At 45.8% G+C, this 14408-nt stretch overlaps 1 protein-coding gene across 2 annotated transcripts in view; it reads right to left on the minus strand.

Annotated features, from left to right (window-relative positions):
• Positions 1-10576: 10576 nt before the first annotated feature.
• Positions 10577-14408, minus strand: part of LOC149464455 (keratin, type I cytoskeletal 12-like) — a 35152-nt gene continuing 31320 nt past the window's right edge. The window contains exons 7-8 of one of the 2 annotated variants that reach the window (XM_089674424.1): positions 13750-13790; positions 10577-10892 (exon numbers count right to left, since the gene is read on the minus strand). In XM_089674424.1, the coding sequence (XP_089530550.1) occupies positions 10762-10892; positions 13750-13790 (172 nt within the window). In that variant the 3' untranslated portion in view covers positions 10577-10761. The remainder of the gene's footprint in view (positions 10893-13749; positions 13791-14408) is intronic. The other variant, XM_089674425.1, reaches the window with a different exon arrangement.

A 14408-nucleotide genomic window follows, 5' to 3' on the forward strand; every position in this document is an offset into this window, starting at 1 on the left:
CAGGTTGTGGAGAAGGGACAGTGTAGGGACATCCTGTTTGGGCCCAGTGTTGACAAGAAGAACCTCTCTGCATGTAATCAGAATACGGGTCTGACACGAGCCCAGGGGCAGACAGACAACTCATGGGGCCCCCCGGACAATAGAGGATACTGGGGCCACTGTGCCCTCGCCCACACTCAAACCACACCCAAAAAAGCCTATGAAAAAGTTACCACGGGCATCTCATGGGGCCCCCTACTGACCCCGGGCCCGAGTTTCTAAATGGTCAGTCCACCCCTGGTTCTCAACATGGTTACTCTGCTAACTTTATTTTTACCTCCCCCCACTAATTACGCTTGGAATAGGCTGTTAGTCTCACATTGTTTGCCTTTAGTGAGATTTCTGGTGTTTTCACTTTTTAGCACTAGATGTTCCCCTGTATTCTTAGTTCTTTCATTGGTATGGTGTTTAGAAGTCCTTCCCTTCTGTTCTGTCTTCAGGCATGGCACCAGTGTGTCCTCTGTCATGGATTCCGGGTGCCATCTTGGGGAAGCCCGTGTCTCATTGGACACTGAGTTTGCTCAGGATTTGAATGGCCATCTATGAGAGAGAGAGGGGCCATATTTAGCCCCTGCTGTGTCATTGTTAAACCCTGCACTGTGAGGAAAGTAGATAAGGGATAGAGACCATCTTGTGAGGGACTGATAGCCTAGGGACAGGTTGCGGGTCTGACACGAGCCCAGGGGCGGACAGACAACTCATGGGGCCCCCCGGACAATAAAGGATCCTGGGGCCACTGTGTCCTCGCCCACACTCAAACCACACCCATAAAGGCCTATGAAAGGTACCAGGGGCATCTCATGGGGCCCCCTACTGATCCCGGGCCCTTGGGCAGTGCCCAAGCAGGGGTGGACTGACAATTCATGGGGCCCCCAGGCAATAAGGGATCATAAGGGCCCCTGTGTCCTTGCCCAAACTCAAAAAAACCTATGAAAAAGGTACCAGGGGCATCTCATGGGGCCCCCTACTGACCCCAGGCACTGCCCGAGTTTACAAATGGTCAGTCCACCCCTGTGCCCGAGTTCTCGAATGGTTAGTCCGCCGCTCCACGAGCCTGTGCATCAGTAGGACAGTGAAGCATCCCTCTCAGCAGATCAGTGATTGGCCAACAAATCTGCTTAGCCACATTACTACCGAATGACGGCTACAGCGCGGTCATCCAGTTCTAGGAAGGCGTCATATGACATCCTCCCTGAATAAGCCCCCGAAACTGTCTGTGATCGCTGTGTCCTTTGGATACAGCTGATGACATGACCTGGTAAAAGGCCAATCACAGCGACCTTTTACCATGTTATGAGCTGTGTACAATCACAGCTGACCACTATGTAAATACACTTAGTCTGGGTTCACATATATGCGGTGCGGTATATTGCATGGGATTCGCACAGGAACCGCACCGCATTCCTGCAGAGATCACATGTGATTTGTGTGTGGTGCGATTGGAGCCATATATTTTGTATGGCTCTAATCGCACCGCACCCGCACCAAAAATGTGCAGGACCCTTTTTTGGGTCCGCACTAGAATCGGATCGCATGGGTATTCACACCTATGCGATCCGATTCTGCACATCGCACCGTGTTTTGCGGATCACTTTTGAGGTGTTGCTAAGTTAACATACACACCCGCAGTGGTTCGCTTGGTGCGATTCTGATGCGGTGTTGAGTTCGCACAGGAAACGCTGCAAATTGCGCACCGCATCAGTGTGAACCAGGGCTTACCGGTTATCGGCAGTAACTGGCAACTGTCAAAGTAAATATTTGATATTCTGGGCACTGATTATCAGTGCAGCCCCAAAAGTGCCCATCAGTTCTGCCCATCAGTTCTCAACAGTGTTGCCAGTCAGTGCTGCCTATCAGGGCCCATCAATGCCACATATCAGTGCAGCATCATCAGTGCCTCCACAATGCCCACCAGTGCTGCCTCGTCAGTGCAGCCTATCAGTGCAGCCTCATGTTTGCAAAATTTTATAATAAAAACAGAATTTTTATATAACAAAAAAAAAAAACACCCAGTGGTGATTAAATACCACCAAAGGAAAAGCTCTATTTGTGTGAAAAAAAATGATAAAAATGTCATACGGGCACAGTGTTGCATGACCGCGCAATTGTCATTTAAAGTGCTACAGCGCCTAAAGCTGAAAATTGGCCTGGGCAGGAAGGGGATGAAAATGCCCGGTAGGCAAGTGGGTAAAGGAGCAAGCCTTTGGCAATCTACTGAATCTAAGCCCTGTATACCTACCTCACTCCTGAAACTGATATGGATAAGTTGCTAAAGTTGATTCTGGAAGAAAGTTTAGCATTATTTTCCACTGCTGATTACTTGGCACAGAAAGTGCTTGATCATTCTTGCGGCTATACTGTCTCCTTTAACTCTCAAAGTGCCGAGCTACCAAAAACTACAATATAGGGCACTTCACATTCAGTGGGGACAATGTTTCATTTTTGCATCATGGCCGCAGGACCAGATTAAGAGCATTATGGGCCTGGTCCTAAAGATTTTGCTGGGCCTTTTTATGGAAATAAAAAAAAAGAAAACGCAAATAATTTTTTGATAAAACAAATTAAATTAAATAGAGAGGGAGTGATAGAGAGAGAGGGGGCTGATGAGAGAAAGACTGGGTGACCAAGATGGGGCTGAGAGAGAGGGGGGTTAGGGAGAAAGAGGGAGGTGAGAGAGAAAGAGAGGGGAGGTGAGGGGGGGGTGAGAGAGAGGGAGGTGAGAGAGAAAGAGAGTAGAGGGGAGAGTGGGGTTAGAGAGAGGGGGGAGAGAGAGAGAGGAGGTAAGAGAAAGAGGGGTGAGAAGGGTGGAGTAGGGGTGAGAGAGGGGGGAGTGAGGGGGGAGAGGGGAGTTAAAGAGGGGATAAAAGAGAGGGGGCGAGAGAGGGGGAATTAGAGAGGGGGTGAAAGAGAAGGGGCTGGTGAGAGAGAGGGGGGAGGGGGTAAGAGAGAGTGGGGTTAGATGGGGGAGAAAGAGGGGGGTTAGGAAGGGGGGAATGAGAGGTAGGGCGGAGTGAGGGGGTGAGAGAGAGGGTGAGAGAAGGGGGAGTAAAAATGGGGGGAATGAGGGGGGTAAGAGAGGAGGCGAGAGAAAAGGGGGAGTGAGAGTGGGGGGAAAAAGGGCAAGAGAAAAGGGGGAGTGTGGGGGGGGGGGGTGAGGGACTGGGAAAGAGAGAAAGGGGGGATGAGAGAGAGTGGGGTTAGAGGGGGGGCAAGAGAGACAGGGGAATGAGAAAGGGGGGAGATAAGGGGGAGAGAGAGTGGGGTTGGGGGGGAGAGAGAGGGGGGGAGAAACCTGGGGGGGTTGAATTGTGGGTAAGAGAAAAGGGGGAGTGAGAAATAGGGTGAGAGGGGGGGGGGTTAGAGAGGGGGTGAGAGTTGGTGACACAGGGGGGTGAGTGAGAGTGGGGTTGGGGGTGAGAGAGAGAGGGGGGTGAGAGAGAGGGAGGTTGAAAAGGGGACAAGAGAGAAAAAGGGAGTGAGAGAGGGGGGGTTAGAGAGGGGGCATGAGAGAGGGGGTGAGAAAGGGGGATGAGAGTGGGGTTGGGGTGGGAGAAAGAGGGGGGGTTGAAGAGTGGGAAAGAGAGAAGGGGGAGTGAGAAGGGGGGTTAGAGAGGGGGTGTGAGATAGGGGAAGAGAGAGAGAGGGGGGGTGAGAGAGTGGGGTTGAGGGGATTAAAGAGAGAAGGGGAGTTAGAAGGGTGAGGGAGAAAGGGGGGTTAGAGAGGGTGTGTGAGAGAAGGGAGAGTGAGAGAGGGGAGATGAGGGGGGGAGGGGGGAGACAGAGTGGAGTTAGGGCAGGAGAGTACTTTATACTGCGCGGATTGGTGCAGGCAAACACAATGCGTTTGCGTTGTCGTTAACTTTAAAGTGTTACTAAACCCCGGACCCTGCATTCACTATATCTGGTTTCCCACAGTGCACAGAACATGGAAATGCAATTATTTTAGTAAATATAAACTGCTAAATACCTTTTCTCATCAGCAGTGAGAGCAGTCTTGTGACTTCAGCAGAGCACTGGTTAACCTTGTAGGAGTTTTATTTCTGCTCTAGGAGGATGCAGAACCCCTGACATCTGTGTGGACAGTGCTGATTGGCCCTGTGCTGATCACATGCACTCTCCCACGAAACAAAAAAAAAAACCTCTCTAGCAATTCACACCAAACTGAGCATGTGCAGAGTGTCAAAACACGATATGTCTTATCAGGAGATAAGAGGGGGACACTGGAAGAAGGGCAGAATCAGAGAAGTCAGGATCAAACCTCCTTTTTACACAATGCAGAGGATTAACCCCTTAGGTTCCACAGTAAGTGTAACAAGCATGCTTTACTACATACACAGACTGATTTTACTGTTGTGGGTTTAGTAAAACTGTAACTGACCACCACCCAGCAGATCGCAAGGGCATTGCGGTCAGAATGTGGTGCAGGAATCCGCAGGGGAACGAAGCTCTCCCACATCGCATTCCAGTGTAACAGAACACTCAAGCAGTATTGAAGGAAAACAGCACAAACTAATGATAGATGTATATATATATGTGTTGGAGCGCCATCTAATGGCATATTTACAACATTGCCAGGATAAAACAGAGACCTGCATCAGATCCAATGAATGCATTACATGTATACATTACTGCATTCCACTCGATTTAACCATCATAGCCAAAACATGTTAAAGTCCAACTCCAGGCTCAGCCCCCTACCCCTAGTGCTCCCTTCCAGATGCCCAACAATGCTGAATTTCATATGAATGTTTTTCAAACATCATATAACAGGCACAGACCTCTTTTTCCAGTCTGGCTGGTCATGGATTATGCAGACATGACATCAGCACTGCTTTCTATATCATTAAACTGTGATTGATGGACAGTAGGATGATGCCCCCCCCCCCCCCCCGATATGCGGGTCTATGACACCTTGCATTCACAGTATGTCCTCATTCTTCCAGGGTGAGGGACACTGGGTATCCTTCAGCCTGGAAGACTGAGGACATCTAGTGTAAAAAAGAAGTACTGCAGGGAACAACTCCAGAATGAAGGCGAGTTTTGCAGACTGGGCTACTTTCTTATTTAAAAACAAAATATAAATGTTCAACTTTAATAATTAAAAAAACACTATTTTTATTTATTTTTTTTTAAATGCCCAAAATTGGACTTACAAGACAAGGCTATCCTTATCGGAGCCAGAAATGGACAGGACATTTGAAGTCACCTAGCTTGTATATACAAAAAAGGGTGCACGTAGAGTAATTTTTGTATTTTACAGGAGGTATTCCTTGTCTAGGTTGTTCTTTTTTTTTTTTTCATTATACAAAAATGGACCTGGACTGTATTTTCCGATTGGTTGTGGTAGAGCCTTATTCATGTTCCTTTTAAAAAATTTTATAAATTGTTTTACCTCTATCTGCCAGCAGATGGAGACAAAGACTACATATTAAAAGCTAGACCTCTTAGGTTGCTGTGAATATTCTTTGCTACCAGATACAGATTGACTTTCCATTTCTCAGATCTCACAAATTAATTAAACAGAAATCTGCGTAATATGTGACCATGGGAAAAATCTAAATTTCCGTGTATGAGTCTGTTAAACTTTCAATTTAAGAGTCAGTACAGTGGACCTTTTTTACATGTTCATAGCTTTATCACTCATAAATCTTGCGAGTAGATCCATTATTTTTCCACTTCCTGTAACAGGGTGACAACGCTGTTTGTTCTCACAGCAGCATTGTCATCCTGTGGACAAAATAGTCTATGTAGCTTTAAATTGGTTTTAGTAGGGGACAATTAAATAAAAACCAATAGTTGAATTTTATTTGAAATTTTTAAATTTTAAGAACTTTTGTTCAATTCCTTTATGGTTAGAAAGGTCAAATCGATGCTTCTTCTTGACCGCAGTGATGAGAAAATCCAAAGGGGCAGGATGGAAAATGTTTCTCAAGCAGGGGCGGACTGACCATTTGGAAACTCGGGCACTGCTCGAGGGCCCGGGGTCAGTAGGGGGCCCCATGAGATGCCCCTGGTACCTTTTTCATAGGCTTTTTTGAGTTTGGGCAAGGACACAGGGGCCCCATGATCCCCTATTGCCTGGGGGCCCCATAAGTTATCAGTCCGCCCCTGTTCTCAAGTGTATGTGGTTTTCATTCGGGAAATTCTATTCATCCCAAAATCGAATGTTAGAAGCAAGCCAAACCATAAATTCATGAAAGAGATGAACTTGATATATTCAGATAGGTATGAGAGAAGAACTAAACTGAGAGGAAGGATGTGGATGGGGGGATGGGTAGAGGGGGGGGGGGGCGGAGGAGGGACAGGGGAAATGTATGGGGTTACTGGAGTATATATGAAATATTTTTATAATTGATGTTTTTTCCATTTTGTATAATAATCAAATAAAAATTTAAATATAAAAAAAAATAAGCAAACCAAACCTAGTCATCGAATGTAAAAAATAATTTCCATACATACATTTGCTCAAAAATCTACATAGTCAGCTTTACAGTGTTCCGTTTACAGTGTTCCCTTGATCATGTGACTAATCGGTGACTGTAGTAAGCACCCTTCTCAGTGGTAAATGGTTTATCTCACCCCCAGCAAATAACGTTTGCTGGACAGCTTGGCCTGGTAAAGGAAGTGAAAAAATAATGGAGCTACTGGCAGGATCAACAGGTAATAATAATGTTATGTTCAAAAGGGGATTCAGAAAAACAAAAATAGCTGTGTTGATGCTAATGACAGCCTGTATCACATACACTATATTGCAAGAAATATTGGGCCAGACCAAATCATTAGATTCAGGTGTTCCAATCCCCTCCATGGCCACAGGTATATAAAGACAAGCACCTAGGCATGCAGACTGCTTCTACAAACATTTGTGAAAGAATGGGTCGCTCTTTTTACAGCGAAGCATGGTTCTTGTGATACATGACGTGAGTATGATGGTACTGTGGGGTTTTTTTGGTGCTCTTCCCATCCATTATTTGCACAGTGACTGTTATCCTCAGCACATGAAGGTCCAATCACGCAGATGCACCCTATGAACTTTCTCCTCTCTTCAGTGGGAGGAATAGTGTTGGCATCAGTGGGAGGAAAAGTGCCCCAAAGGCTGGATAAAGGAAAGCAAAGGGCCACATCCTGCCCCCAGGCAACTGTTTGGAGACCACTGTTCTAGAAGATTCTATAATCAAAGAGGAAATAGGGCATGCAGCCTGAATTTTTATGGGATTCCAGCCAATCCCTGGGAGGTGTGCCCAGTTGGTGGTGAGAAAGCCCATACATAGTCTGAGGTCAGAGCAGTAGGGACAGAGTTCCTGGGTCCAATCCTGCTAAAGGAGACCCCTGTGAGGGGGAACAACCCTGGTCCTGGGGCAGATTTCTAAAGAGGCCATTAGGAAGACACCAAGGTCCCATCTAGGCTAAGCTGGGGGGCCTCTTTGCACTTTGCAGGGATAAAGTTAGGTCTGGAGCAGGGGCAGATTGACCATTTGGGAACTCAGGCACTGCCCGAGGGCCTGGGGTCAGTAAGGGGCCCCATGAGATGCCCCTGGTACCTTTTATAGGCTTTTTTGGGTGTGGTTTGAGTGTGGGCGAGGATACAGGGGCCCCATGATCCCCTATTGCCCGGGGGCCACATGAGTTGTCAGTCTGCCCCTGGTCTGAAGAAGCTCACTGGAGAGACAGGAGGAAGTTGTGGGAGAGAGCCCAAGCTACCCTATGGTGGTGTGAGCCTACATCTCCCTCACCAGGAAGAGCCTGCTGGAGGCAACCGATGATCGTGTGGCTATGTGCATATATGATCCCAGTGCTGAAGAGTTAGTGACTGTGTGTTTTACTCTGGAAGGAGTACAGGTCACCATCACCCACCCACTACAGGCTTCCTGCAGAAAACAGGAGGGGGCGGAGTCAAGACCAGTCACCCTGTTCAAGGCGAGAGACCGGTCTTTATTACACATTCCTTGCCCAGGAATATTTCATCATCCCAGAGTTCAACTTTAAACAAATGGCTTCTCTGTATCCTTGTGAAAATCTGCAACAAAATGACACTGTACCTTTTACTAGACTATTTTTTAAAGTTTTGACACCTTTTGGAAGTGTTACAACTGTCAGCTGTATATTGCTGCCTGCAGCCCCCATGGAGAGATTTAACGTGTTTGTTTTCAGTGAACACTCAAGTCCTCAGGACACCTCATGGTCCTTGTCTCTTCAGCAGAAAGGGACAGGGAACCCTAAAATGATCAGTTGTCACAAAAACAATTATAGATGATATATATTTTATTAGAGGCAATTGTTGGGTTTTAACTATTTCTTACATCAGGGGTCTCCAAACTATGGCCTGCTGGCCAAATCTGACCTGTTCAAGGATTGTATATGCTCTGCAGCTAGGTTCAGGCCCCCATCGCTGCACTGTGGTCATCCCATCATTTACTAGGATAGCTGGCGTCCTATAAAGTGATTATGTGTTTGCACCAGCAACAGGACAGAAATTCCTCTGTCCATACCAGCTGCACCTCCCACCTTGCTGCTGCACTGACTATAGCCACTTTTTAAAGTAATGGCGGGCTACTCATATGGGGATCAAATGTAAGGGGGACCCTGATGGGGAATTTGAAATTAAAGAAGGCTCCGATGGACATCTTGATTTAAGAGGGACTCTTTTGGCAACCCTGATCCAATGGGAACTCTTATGTAAAGGGGATTCAGATGTAAGGGGGGCTTCAATAGAAACTATGATGTAAGGGGGGACTCTTAAGCTGAACTCTGATGTAAGGGGGGCTCCTAAGATGAACTCTGATGTAAGGGGGGCACTGATGGGGAATCTAATGTAAGGGGGTTTCAATCAGGAATCTGGTGTAAGGGGGGACTCTTAAGCAGAGCGCTCTTGTTAGGGTGGCTCTGATGGGGACCCTGATGTAAGTGGGACCCTGATGGGGAATTTGAAACTAAAGGAGGCTCCGATGGACATCTTTATTTAAGGGGGACTCTTTTGGCAACCCTGATCCAATGGGAACTCTTATATAAAGGGGATTCAGATGTAAGGGGGGCTTCAATAGAAACTCTGATGTAAGGGGGGACTCTTAAGCTGAACTCTGATGTAAGGGGGGCTCCTAAGATGAACTCTAATGTAAAGGGGGCACTGATGGGAATCTAATGTAAGGGGGTTTCAATCAGGAATCTGGTGTAAGGGGGGACTCCTAAGCAGAGCGCTCTTGTTAGGGTGGTTCTGATGGAGACCCTGATGTAAGGGGGACTCTTTTGGCAACCCTGATCCAATGGGGACTCTTATGTAAGGGGAATTTGGAAGTAAGGGGGGCTTCAATGGAAACTCTGATGTATGGGGGGGGTCCTAAGCTGAACTCTGATGTAAGGGGGGCACTGATGGGAAATCTAATGTAAGGGGGGTTTTGACCAGGAATCTGGTGCAAGGGGGGACTCCTAAGTGGAACTCTGATGTAAGGGGGGCACTGATGGGGAATCTAATGTAAGGGGGTTTCAATCAGGAATCTGGTGTAAGGGGGGACTCCTAAGCAGAGCGCTCTTGTTAGGGTGTCTCTGATGGGGACCCTGATGAAAGGGGGACTCTTTTGGCAACCCTGATCCAATGGGGACTCTTATGTAAGGGAAATTCGGATGTAAGGGGGGCTTCAATGGAAACTCTGATGTCTGGGGGGGGTCCTAAGCTGAACTCTGATGTAAGGGGGGCACTGATGGGAAAACTAATGTAAGGGGGGCTTTGACCAGGAATCTGGTGCAAGGGGGGACTCCTAAGCGGAACGCTGTTGTTAGGGTGGCTCTGATGGGGACCCTGGTGTAGGGGGGGCTCTGATGGGGACTTTGATGTAAGGCGGCTTTAATGGGGGCTCTCATTTAAGGGGGGACTCCTAAGTCAAACTGTGATGTAAGGGCAGCTCTGATGGGGAACTTGATGTAAAAAGGGCTCTGATGGGGACCTTGATGTAAGAAGGGCTCTGATGGGGACCTTGAAGTAAGGAGGGCTCTGATGGGGACCCTGGTGTAGGGGGGGCTCTGATGGGGACTTTGATGTAAGGCGGCTTTAATGGGGGCTCTCATTTAAGGGGGGACTCCTAAGTCAAACTGTGATGTAAGGGCAGCTCTGATGGGGACCTTGATGTAAGAAGGGCTCTGATGGGGACCTTGAAGTAAGGAGGGCTCTGATGTAGACCCTGATGCAGGGGGGAAGCTCTGATGGAGACTTTGATGTAAAGGGTCTTTAATGGGGACTCTCATTTAAGGGGGAACTCCTAAGTCAAACTCTGATGTAAGGACAGCTCTGATGGGGACCTTGATGTAAGGAAGGTTTTGATGGGGACCCTGATATAAGGAAGAACTATGTTTTACTGAAGTTATTTTTCCTCTGTTCTGATTAATATGCTGATTCCAAAAAAGAACTCCAAATACAACTTATTCATTCATTTATTCTTGTATTTTCTTCCCATATATTTGTAAAATATATGCTATTGCCCTCATACTAAACAAGTTTGGAGACCCCTGTCCCACACCATCCAAACAGTAAAAAAAATGCAATAGATACACTTAAACAAGTTCTTATTTTATTATTAACATTAATTATTTAGTGAGTGTAAATCATTTGGTAGAAAAGCAGAATTAGACTGTTAAATACTTAATGATATTACCAAAACCTCAACCTATCATAAATCACACCTACCTATGATTTTATTATCAATAAATAGCTTTATTTATTTATACAAAAACTTATTTAACATTCTCTTCTAATTCATGAAAAGCCGATGCGCCAACATGTTTTGTGTGTCTTCTTCCATGATCTGCAAACAGTAAGTTCCTGGTAAGTGAGGACCTCGACTCTGAAATCAGAAACAAAAACACTAAAAATTTCAATGATGCAATTGTACGCTGATATGGAAATACTATAAAGTCATTAAATTAGACTAGATTTTACAGTCAGAAGGTAACACCTTGTGATGGGCATCATTAGTTGGTAAAAAGTACCTGGATTCTTATGCCCTTTTTAATTGGATGGTGGGAAGTTAAAAAATCAGTCCGACCACAATATTTATATTTTAACTATAGACAAAGTGTGATGGAAGGAATCACCTACTAGCTTATGTATTATGTATTTATTTATTATAGGCACTTATAAAGTGCTGTCAATTTACACAGCAATTTACATATATATTGTACATTCACATCAGTCCCTAACCCTCAAGGGGTGTACAATCTAAAGTCCCTAACTTACATTCATACACATACTAGGGACAATTTAGACAGGATCCAATTAACCTACCAGCATGTCTTTGGAGTGTGGGAGGAAACCCACGCAGGCACAGGGAGAACATGCAAACTCCAGGCAGGTGGTGTCATGGTTGGGATTCGAACCAACGACCCTAGTACTGCCAGGTGGAAGTGCTAACCATTTAGCCACTGTGCTGCCCCATGTATGCGATATATGGGGTGGGATCTCTCTACTGTAGTTTGATGCCTTTTTCTGCACCCATTTTTTGAGATTGTACCCATCTTGGGGTGTTGCCAATTTATCTTGTTGCATTTGACTAGATCTGAGAGAAGCTTCTTGGGGAAATGATGTAATCAGTTTGCTGCAGGCAGGTAAACATATTTCCTTATTCTCCCCTCCCCCAATGATTACTCATTGAGAATGTTGGAAGATTGTAACTTGTAAGGGAGCACTTTACCACTAATACCAATGTGATGAAGATACTTCACCAATGACCACCAACATAAGGGTCACTACACTGACCATAGAAACAAAGAAAAATTATGGTAGAAAAAAGACTGAGTGGTCCATTGAGTCTGCCCGTTTTTTTAATTATTTATTATTTTTTTTTACTTTTTTGTCTGAGTATAGATCTATGTTTGCCCTAAGCATGTTTGAAGCCATTTACTGTTGACTGGCTCACTACCTCTGCTGGAAGTTTATTCCAAGCATCAACTACCCTTTCTGTAAAATAATACTTTCTAAGATTAGTTTTGAACTTTCCTCCAGTTAGTTTAGGGTGATGTCCCTGTATTCTTGATTTTGGTTGCATATTGAAAATACTGCACTTGTTCACCCCTTTGATGTATTTAGAGGTTTCAATCATGTCTTTCCTTTCCCTTCTTTCCTCCAGACTGTTAGGTTCCTGAAGTCTCTCCTGATATGTTTCATCACCCAGGCCTTTCACCGTTTTTGTTACCCCTCACTGGACTTGTTCTATCTTATCAATATTATAGGGACACTATTCACAAACATAGGGGGTCACTTCATCCACTGACCACCTTCTCCATTGACCATCAATGTAAGGGGGCGCTTTACTAATGGCCCTCAAAGTAAGGGGGCACTTTCACCTCTGACCACCTTTTCCACTGACCATTAGTGTAAGAGCCCACTTCACCACTGACCACCTTTTCCACTAACCATCAATGTAAGAGAACCTTTCACCACTGACCATTAATGTAAGGAGCACTTCACCATTGACCACCTTCTCCACTGACCATTAATGTAAGGGGGCACTTCACCACTGACCACCTTCTCCACTGACCGTCAATGTAAGGGCACACTCCACCACTGCTCAGCTTCTCCCCTGAACATGAATGCAATGCACATTTTACCAATGACCACCTTCTCCACTGACCATCAATGTAAGGGCACACTTCACCACTGACCATCTTCTCTACTGACCATCAATGTAAGGGCACACTTCACCACTGACCATCTTCTCTACTGACCATCAATGTAAGGGCACATTTCTCCATTAACCATGAATGTAAGGGGCACATCACAACTGACCACCGTCCCCACTGACCAGCAATGTAAGGTGACATTTCACCACTGGCCATCAATGTAAAGGGGCACTTCACCACTGACCATCTTCTCCACTGACCATCAATTTAAGAGTACATTTCACCACTGACAATCTTCTTCACTGATCATCAATGTAAGGGCACACTTCACCACTGACCATCTTCTCTACTGACCATCAATGTAAGGGCACACTTCTCCACTAACCATGAATGTAAGGGGCACATCACAACTGACTACCTTCTCCACTGACCAGCAATGTAAGGTGGCATTTCACAACTGGTCATCAATGTAAGGGTGCACTTCACCACTGACCATCTTCTCCACTGGTCATCAATGTAAGGGTGCACTTCACCACTGACCATCTTCTCCACTGACCATCAATGAAAGGGGGCACTTCACCACTGACCATCTTATCCACTGACCAACAATGTAAGGGTACATTTCACCACTGACAATCTTCTTCAGTGATCATCAATGTAAGGGCACACTTCTCCACTAACCATGAATGTAAGGGGCGCATCACAACTGACCACCGTCCCCACTGATCAGCAATGTAAGGTGACATTTCACCACTGGCCATCAATGTAAAGGGGCATTTCACCACTGACCATCTTCTCCACTGACCATCAATTTAAGAGTACATTTCACCACTGACGATCTTCTTCACTGATCATCAATGTAAGGGCACACTTCTCCACTGGCCATAAACGTAAGAGCACAGTTCACCACTGACCACCATCTCCACTGACCATCAATCTAAGAGGGATACTTCACCACTGACCACCTTCTCCACTGATCTTCAACATACAGGGGCACTTCATCAAAATCCTTTAGCCAGGCCATAATATGTTGGATTTACATTCTACTGATCTCCAACGCTTTTCTTTAATATTTGTGGTGTGCCTATATTATAGCGTACTTACTTTGTCTGTTGTAAGAAGGCTCGGAAATCACAGTTTCTATCCTAAAAGAAGAACGCAGAGCAATAGTGAATACATAATTAAATAAAAATCATGAAACAGAACAACTATCTAAACTTTATATGTCAGTTACAGTGTTTGAGTGGCAAGCAGGCATGTGCAATCTATTATCTCCACTGTAAGTGGTGCTCTTCTGGAGCAGCAATGCAAATGGAAAGGAAATAAAGGGAAACTGGGTTTCTCTATTGTTCCCTCAGTCCCTGGGACAGCATTCTGGTTGATTATGCTGCATCCCGGTGACACTGGTGGCCATCTTGGGTCATGCAGAGTCTTTTTAAGTCCCTGCCCCCAGGTTTTGGCACAAATTTGCAAAGTAGCTATATAGTGTATAGAGAGAACATACCCATCTGTCAGGGATAGCACAAGCGGCAGGGAAAGGTTCCAGAGGAGTAGAAAAAGCTCAGGGCCCATGTCTGCAACTTCAGAAAGCTCTCTTTTTGGTTGGACTGGCCAGGCTGCCTTAATTGTGGGCCAACTACCACTGACTCTCCACTACATTGACTGTAAGTTCCCTCTCGAGCTCTACCGCTTGACTGCTGTACTGCTTGCAAGTTCTTCATAACATCAGTTGCTGCATTCTGCCACCGCACCACACTCCACCC

The sequence above is a fragment of the Staurois parvus genome, unplaced genomic scaffold, assembly GCF_062004578.1.
Source record: "Staurois parvus isolate SC_StPar_1 unplaced genomic scaffold, SC_StPar_1.0 ptg000151l, whole genome shotgun sequence".
Lineage (NCBI taxonomy): Eukaryota > Metazoa > Chordata > Amphibia > Anura > Ranidae > Staurois > Staurois parvus.